An 8,942-nucleotide genomic window follows, 5' to 3' on the forward strand; every position below is an offset into this window, starting at 1 on the left:
GAGAGAGAGAGAGAGAGAGAGAGAGAGAGAGAGAGAGAGAGAGAGAGAGAGAGAGAGACTGGTTCACATTCCCTAGCGAATACTGGAAAATACTGAGCATAAATGGTTGTTAGACATAATGATAAATCCTTATCCATGTTTGGGAAGTAGAATATAACTGTCCTAACCCTGCTTCACAGCCCTTCACCAGTTTGGAGATGTTGGAACATTTTATAGACACAGATGGCGAGGAATGAAAATCAGATACAACGATTCTTGAAACATCCTCAGATAGGTGCAATATTCAGTGTCAGTGAGCACGCCTTTCCTCCCTGGGACTAGTCTCCCTCCTTCCTCACCTTCTATTCTTCTTTAAGGAACTGACCACCTCGGGGGTGCAGGTTCCAGAGGAGCCCTGCGCAAGGGCGGGGGTGTAACTCTCAGCAGAATCCTGAGGCCAGGAGCCAGGATGCTGGTGCAGGCAGAGTGAAGCAGCAAACGCAAGCTATGATCTGAGCCCTGTGCAGTTTCCCTTCCTGGCTGGTGAAGTCAGAATTCTCAAGTGTAGACCAGAAGGACTAAAGAAGGTTACATTACCAGCTACACTGGCTGAACACCTCCCAGGAGTGCCAGAAGTTACAGGTGAGTCACTGTCCTTCCTTCCCTCACTTCTAGGCCCTGGGTCCAACAGGTTGGCGGGGCGGGGGGGGGGGGCAGCTCTAAGGGGCCAGTAGGCACTCAGCTGATCTCACCTGCTCTCCTGAACTTGGCTTCTCCTTTAACCGTGGGGTCGCTGTTATTTAAACCCTCGCCTCAGCCCACGCTTGTTCTATTCCTTGTCTTTCTGCCTTCCTCCTTTTCCTTAAGTGAGAGCTCGCCTTTGTGTTGGAGAATGCGCCCAGAATGACTCTTCTAGAAAACTTAAGAAGTGTGCAGTGTTCCCCGTGCTCAAGGGCACCCAGCAGACTGGAGCCCCTCAGTTCATAATGACCCCACTGCCCACTGGAACGTCAACTAAAAAAATAATAATAACTAGCCTTTTTATTGAAGTAGGAGCTCAAAACCTAAGGGAGGAGGGAAGAAAATCTAGCATGAAAGACAGATGGGAACCAGAGAGAAGTGGGAGGAAATCTTGAGTCGGGTACCCCAGACATGTTCCCCCCCCCACGTGTTCACAGCCCTAGAGAACATCACAGAGTGAACCCCTTGCAATAGAAGAGGGACATTATAAATCCTAGAGTTAGGACTCAGATCCTGCTGTCGCCACCAGTTTCACAACTTTTCGTCTGCAACTGGATAAAAGCGAGGGTCACCATCCCGCTTCCCAGGCACCTGACAGAGTCCTCCTCTCTGCTTCCGCCCTCCAGATCTTCGCGTCGCCCCCCCTGCCAGCTCCTCCATCAGAATCGCCAGCTATACTATCCGTACACAGTGTGGGGTCTCAATTACAAAGTTGGAAGAAGGCTGTGCCTGTATCTAGGAAGAGCCACCGCCACAGGGACATTGCTTGTGTCCTGGCTGTTTCCTTCCTGGACGACACCTGATTGCATGACCGGCTCCCTCTGCGCGCGCGACCACTCTTGCTCTCCCAGCCTCCTCGCTCTACCGCGCACTCGCAGCTCCCTAGCGACACCAGCCATCAAGCTGGGGGGTGGAGAGAGTCGGGGTGCGCAAGTGGGAGGCCTCTCCCTCGGGAGCCTGGGAGATCCCTGTCTCCAGGAGGGGCCGTGCCACCGCCCTCGCGGGAACACGAGCGTTAATCCAGAGCCTTCCCAACTTGGTGGTGCCCTCAGACTCAGGTGGTCGGGATGGATCTGTCACCCCGCAACCGGCCGCTGCTAGATTCCTCCTCGCTGGACAGCGGCTCGCTGACCTCGCTGGACTCCAGCGTATTCTGCAGCGAGGGCGAAGGGGAACCCTTGGCTCTGGGGGACTGCCTCACGGTCAACGTGGGCGGCAGCCGCTTCGTGCTCTCGCAGCAGGCTCTGTCCTGCTTCCCGCACACGCGGCTGGGCAAGCTGGCCGTGGTGGTGGCCTCCTACCGCCGCCTAGGAGCCCTGGCTGCGGCTCCCAGCCCCCTGGAGCTTTGTGATGATGCCAACCCTGTGGACAACGAGTACTTCTTCGACCGGAGCTCCCAGGCGTTCCGCTATGTCCTGCACTACTACCGCACTGGTCGCCTGCACGTCATGGAACAGCTGTGCGCTCTCTCCTTTCTTCAGGAGATCCAGTATTGGGGCATCGACGAACTCAGCATCGATTCCTGCTGCAGGGACAGGTACCCACAGGGCAGGGCGCGGCAGCTGGGTGGGAAGTCAGGAGTTGGGCTAATAAGAAGGCATAGGCAAGGCTGGAGGCTTTGTGTAAACTTGCCTACTCCAGAGCCTTGTCAATAGGTTCGTCTGCCTCTTGACTGGAGGCTAAGGTGTTTGCATATAGAAATCAATCCTAAAGTCAACTTGTGCATTGAACGTTAAAGGCAAAACAGAAACAACAGCAAAGAAACTTCTTGTCCCGTTTCTTCCAGAAATTAATATTCTGATTTCTTGTGAAAGCCCAGGATGATCAGGCTTTAAGTAAGCATCTGTTAATTAAGTAGCTGAGTCATTAAAAAAATATGCTTCAAATGATACATAGGAATGAAAGATTTCGGCTTATTGCCATCAAATCAGAACTTTATCTGTGAAAAACTTGCTTGAAGGACCTCCTCTGGCCCTTAAAGATATAGACTCTGACAGGGACTTCCTGTTGACCTGTGACTACTGTTACTCCTTCAGGGATATCTTTCTTTTATACACACAGATGTTCCAGTGGCAAACAGATGTTCTTGTCACCAAAAATTAAGTCACAAAAATTCATTAATCCAAAATTGCCTGATTATGAATAAATTCTATTTGCATAAATTTCTACTAAGAAACTGTCATTTAAAAAAAACGGGCAATCTGGCAGGGACCACCCTGGGTAAAATATGAATATATATTTCTATATTTTATCCCTGTGTAAGTGTGACCTCTCTGTCAAACTTAATTCTCTTGTCCTTCTATATGTGTTTTTTTTTTTTAAATTAATCACAAAGTTGTCTTCCCTGAAAGATACTTCAGGAGAAAGGAGCTGAGCGAGACGCTTGACTTTAAGAAGGACACGGATGACCAGGAGAGCCAACATGAGAGTGAGCAGGACTTCTCACAAGGACCTTGTCCCACTGTCCGCCAAAAGCTCTGGGACATCCTGGAGAAACCTGGGTCTTCCACAGCAGCCAGGATCTTCGGAGTAATCTCCATCATTTTTGTGGCAGTGTCCATCGTCAACATGGCCCTGATGTCAGCTGAGCTAAGTTGGCTCAACCTACAGCTGTTGGAGATCTTGGAATATGTGTGTATAAGCTGGTTCACCGGGGAATTCCTCCTGCGCTTCCTGTGTGTGAAGGACCGGTGCCGCTTCCTGAGGAAGGTGCCAAACATCATAGACCTCCTTGCTATCTTGCCCTTCTACATAACTCTTCTGGTGGAAAGTCTGAGTGGCAGCCACACCACACAGGAGCTGGAAAACGTGGGGCGCTTGGTCCAGGTTTTGAGGCTCCTCAGGGCTCTGCGCATGCTAAAACTGGGAAGGCATTCTACAGGTATTCATATTTCAATGGTGTCTTTTAATTTCTCTTTGCTTCAGGCAGATCTCTGTGAGTTCGTGGCCAACTTGGTCTACAAAGTGAGTTACAGGACAGTCAAGACTGTTGTAATGAGAAAGCCCATCTTGAAACCCTCCCCCAAAATAGTCAAACAAACAAAAGAAATTATGTAAATGAGAACATCACCACCTTCCATTCTTATCCACCCCTCACTCTTAAAAAGTACTAGAAAACAAAATATTCAAGGTATTATCAGAGGTACAGAGCTATCTCTCACAGACTTTCTGTCTACAAGGATTGTGGAACAATCTGATCATCTTTTACCTTCAGTTTAATATAATACAATGCCATATAGATACATATATATATATATATATATATATATATTAAGACATTCTTCTCAAAGGTCAAACATAAAGCATACATAATTGGCATACAGATAAATTATATGCTATATATAGGCCATAAGTTATTTTGTTTTCTATTTCCAAAAAATAAATATATATAATTATGTTCTTGACTGGAGAGAAGAGACTTTCTTAGTCACGGCAGACAAGAGATGGCCAGGTTTTGATGGCCTTCCTCAATTTTTTTATTAAAAAATTGGATCATTTGCTTTGGAAGAAAAAATTTAGTAACTAAATGCCTTACTTGGTATTTGAGAATTTTCTTAAACTTTGAAAAATCAAATGAGCATTCCCTAGGAATAATACACCTCTCTCTCTTTCTCTCTCTCTCTCTCTCTCTCTCTCTCTCTCTCTCTCTCTCTCTTCTCACACCACACACACACACACACACACACACACACACTAACTTGCCCTTGAAAATTACAACCAATGCCAATGGAAATTAAATTAAATTTAGAGCATTTAAAGAGAATTCTTTATGATCTGAAATTAATGGTGCTCAGTAGTTGGTTTTGTGACTACTGAATATTACTGGGTTATTACAGGCATAATTTTAAAGAAAACAGAATATTCCCATGAGTTTGTTCAAATATAAATTCTCAACCCCGCCTGTCAGAAGGTAAAATTTTAGTATATGTACTACTTTCTGGATCTTGCACTTTAATGTGTATGCAATTATTTTTGAGCTACATAATTTGGAAGTCATATGTATTTTTGAGAAAGATTGGGCAGCATGCATAATAATATAATACAAATGTATATACACACAAACAAGTGTATTTACAAAGTATGCTGCCATCAATGTCCACAAACATACCTCTGCATGACCACAGTAAGGGTCATGGCAGCTACGCCTGTCTATTAATGTAGGAAGAAATTAACCTGCAATTTCTTTTTCTACATCTCTGTAATTAAGATTCACCCTACAAAATTCTAGTCATGTGTTTTCCTAGCTAGCCTTACACACCAGGGATCTGATGATGGGGTTTCCAAGAACTTTTACAAGTAACATTCTTTGTTTCCTGACACAGATAATGGGATGCTTTCTTTGAGTATTTATAAACTCTTCCCGGGATTCAATTTATAAAACACTGAGAGCTACGTTTTTCCCAAAAGAAAGAAAAAGCGAAATAATAGTAATTTCAACAGTGTCACCTCCTCAAAAGTTTTCTCAGTTCTAAAGCAAGTATAAAGTATTAGCAAAACCTTAATTTATTTAAAGTGTACGATGAATGGGTGAATATGTTATAGTTTTATGTCAAGAAGAGCATTTAGCCCTGTCTCAAAAAACCAAAAAAAAAAAAAAGAAGAGCATTTAGAAAATATGGCCACAAACATCATAAGTTCCCACATATTTGAAACATTGATTGGGAGATGTTGTATAATAATGGTTAGAATCCCTGACAGTCTTGGTATAAATCCAGGGTTTGTAGCTTTGTTCTAGGTACACCAGCCCTGTTAATGTCAAACTCCATATCTGCAAAATGACACAACAGGGACAAAATCTGTCACGTGGTACTTTTGAGGGGTAACTAAATTTAGTTATATAGATGATATTTTAAGTGTAATCAGTTGTTCTAAACACTGTACTTATATCAAATTATTTCTTAACTGTCATTCCATATCGACACATTAGAGACAATTTTCTAATGAGGTATTACAAAGTTACTCTGGAGGGTTTTTTTTGAAGTTAAACTTGCAAGTGTATGTACATTGTTCTTTAAAAATAGGTGATAATAAGAATAAAATATCTCAAAATTTGAAGAGAAAACTTCAAAACTTTGGCAATGAAAGAATACACATTGCTCAGTTGTATCTTCTTACAGGAAATCAGTGCTATCATATGGTTAAAGGAGATAAGGACCAGAATTTAATAAGTATTCTGGGAACTCTAGAACCTTCCTAGACACTGGTAAGAGTATGTTCTGGATATACATTTGACAGCTGTGTTGTCACAGGTGCCTAATGTACCCCTGCTTTTCCACTTCGTTGCCATGGAATCTACTCCTCATTTCTATGGAGCATCTCATTCTACTAATCTGAGTAAGAAAATAAAAGGTAAAACTATATTAGAACAACATCAAAATGATGATAAAAAGAAGTACTGAAATGATACATTGGAAAGCAGCTTTGATCATAGGAGCTCTCCACATACAACCCTGCCAAAAACTTTGATTCCATGAAGTGACAAACTGCTATAAGACACCTCTCTATATATTTCAGTTTCATTTTCTACATGAAAAAAATAAAAACATAAACAGCATAAACTCAATAATTACCAAGTCAATTCATGAATGTAGCTACATTTCTCTTTATCCTTCAAACCTGGCCCCACCAACAATACTATAAGCTTCCCGAATACAGAGGTCATAATGACGTCTTTATTGTATCTCCAGAAAATTGCTCAGCATATTAGTTATGCAGAACATGTTTGTGGGTGGATTGCAAGGAGGGAGAGGGGAAGGGGAGAAGGAAAGCAGGAGGATGCTCAAGCCTGACAGCCGCTCTTCTCTTGCAGGATTGCGCTCACTTGGGATGACAATCACCCAGTGCTATGAAGAAGTTGGCCTACTGCTCCTGTTTCTATCTGTGGGGATTTCTATATTTTCTACAATAGAATACTTTGCAGAGCAAAGCATTCCTGACACAACCTTCACAAGTGTTCCTTGTGCATGGTGGTGGGCCACAACATCAATGACTACAGTAGGATATGGGGACATTAGACCAGACACCACCACAGGCAAAATCGTGGCCTTCATGTGTATCCTATCAGGAATCCTTGTCTTGGCCTTGCCTATTGCCATTATTAATGATCGCTTCTCTGCTTGCTACTTCACCTTGAAACTCAAGGAAGCAGCCGTGAGACAGCGTGAAGCTCTCAAGAAGCTTACCAAGAACATTGCCACTGACTCCTACATCAGTGTTAACTTGAGAGATGTCTATGCCCGGAGCATCATGGAGATGCTTCGATTAAAGGGCAGGGAAAGAGCAAGTACTAGAAGCAGTGGTGGAGATGATTTTTGGTTTTAAGTTTACTTTTAACTTACTTGCAAAATCGATGTACATTTGACTGGATTGATGAAGCCTTGCTACTATGGATATCTGTATATTGATGATGAGTTTCTTGAACACTTATCTTCTTTCTGGTATATTGATTTCCTAGAATATTTAACATCTCCTATAGCAACCACTGATTATTTTGACATACTTCTCTTCATCATAGCTAATTGATACAACCAAAATTACTTGGGAAAAGAAATACATATCTAAATTTTCAGATATTAGTTGATATAATTTCATACACCAAACTTTAAAGATTCATGTATCATTGTTTTAGATTTCCACAGCTTTTGGGTATTTTCCAGAGGAAAAAAATAAGTGAACATTTAAAACCAAACCAAACATCTTTTGGCTATTTAGAAATAGTCTCCAAATAAATTACTTTTTCTCTATATAAATTAAAGCCGTTGAGTACAATGATAAGCCTTGCAAGCAAACACGCAAATTTGGTGATCATAGCGATTGCTTCATCTTCCATCAAGTGCAAATCACTGGGCCCTCACAGACAGAGCTCTGCCGTTCATCATTCCAGTTGCAAGGGACCTCAAACTGCTGAGTGCAGGGGGTGAGGCTTCAAGTGCCTAGACAGCTTCACCATCGCAACTGAGCGAGAGGTGTGAAGAAGAAAGTAGCACAGTTCTTTGTGGAACTTAAGACGGTTTGTAAAATATCTCATTATGGATGAATTATTTAAGTTATGCCTTCAAATTCATGAAGTCATGAATATGTAAAAGTGAAGTGGTTAAGATCCTAAATTTATTCATTGAAAAGATTAGATAGTCTTTTTATAAGTGAAAATATGTTGAACGGCATCATTAGATGAACTCGAAGATCTTTTTATTGGTTAAACTTTTATTGGTGGAAAGCTTTTTGATTGCTGAGGTAAATAACAAATGTTCAGACTTTGCAGGCACTTTGACAGTATTTATGGTAATGATACAATGCCTAAAAGTTGTGGCATATACTTAAAGCCAAAAGTTTTAAAGTTAAGAAATAACCCCGGTTCTAATATAAAAGTGAGCATTTTTTACAAAAGCCTAGCAAAGGATTTCCTTATTGCCTACTTTCTTGATGTAAGCAATAAAGTTCCTAAAGAAAATAAAATTGGTTCTGGGTGAGAAATCTTACTTTTTGATTTATAAAGCAAATCTACATAAAATGCTTATGTGTACAGAATAACTACAGTGTCAAACCTTCATAGGGGATAGAATTGGGGAAAAACAGATGACATCTTGCTGAAGTAAATGGCAGTGAGCATTGAAGAATCTTTTGCTTTAAATACTGGGGAGATAATGCAAGCCCATAATCCCAGCACAGAGGAGAAACATAAGCTTGGGGCCAGCTTTTAAACATATAAAATATTAATACCACAGACGCAAGGCAATACTTCCTGTTTTCTGGTGTGGATGCTTACATTCTGGACAAATTTTCATTTCTATAGCAAATTTCATTAAATTATATCCTAAGGTGCTTTAATTTACTTGGCTTGTTTGTACTTCTACTAAAGATTATAAGAAAATTACAAAAAGTGAATAATTTTAAAATAAATTGTATTTATTTTAAAGACAGGTTCTTACTATATAGCCAAGCTCACCTGTACCTTACAATGCAGACCAAGACTTATGCAGACTCTGAAATCTCTGCCTCCCTCTGCTTCCAAAGTGCTGGGTTTAAATTTGTGCACTCCGACATCCAGCAATAGTTATCTTACAAAAAAAAAAAAAGTGGAGTCTAGAGCAAGTCTGGGCACCCCTGGCTATAGCACAAATCTCTTCATTGTCTGAATGGGTAGGAGACATCAGACACAGAAAATAAATTTACTCTGGGCTTTCTAGAGATGTCTCCAGCAAGAATTGTTCCTGGAGTATAAT

General features: G+C 41.6%; 1 protein-coding gene across 1 annotated transcript; it reads left to right on the forward strand.

The window, feature by feature from the left end:
• The first annotated feature begins 1,428 nt into the window (after positions 1–1,428).
• On the forward strand, positions 1,429–8,487 carry Kcnv1 (potassium voltage-gated channel modifier subfamily V member 1). Its single transcript, XM_005367494.3, has 3 exons — positions 1,429–2,257; positions 3,072–3,601; positions 6,530–8,487. Exons 1-3 carry the CDS (start codon positions 1,788–1,790, stop codon positions 7,039–7,041), a joined length of 1,512 nt encoding a protein of 503 aa, XP_005367551.1. The 5' UTR covers positions 1,429–1,787; the 3' UTR covers positions 7,042–8,487.
• The last annotated feature ends 455 nt before the right edge of the window (positions 8,488–8,942 follow it).

Source organism: Microtus ochrogaster, unplaced genomic scaffold (genome assembly GCF_000317375.1).
Source record: "Microtus ochrogaster isolate Prairie Vole_2 unplaced genomic scaffold, MicOch1.0 UNK19, whole genome shotgun sequence".
In the NCBI taxonomy this organism is placed as follows: domain Eukaryota; kingdom Metazoa; phylum Chordata; class Mammalia; order Rodentia; family Cricetidae; genus Microtus; species Microtus ochrogaster.

What these genes read in the sequence shown, in the direction of transcription:
- Kcnv1 (XM_005367494.3), top strand. Translation starts at nt 1,788, where the DNA reads ATGGATCTGTCACCCCGCAACCGGCCGCTGCTAGATTCCTCCTCGCTG. An exon ending in GATTCCTGCTGCAGGGACAG is followed by an intron (nt 2,258 to 3,071) that starts GTACCCACAGGG and finishes CTTCCCTGAAAG; the next exon opens with ATACTTCAGGAGAAAGGAGC. An exon ending in ACTGGGAAGGCATTCTACAG is followed by an intron (nt 3,602 to 6,529) that starts GTATTCATATTT and finishes CTTCTCTTGCAG; the next exon opens with GATTGCGCTCACTTGGGATG.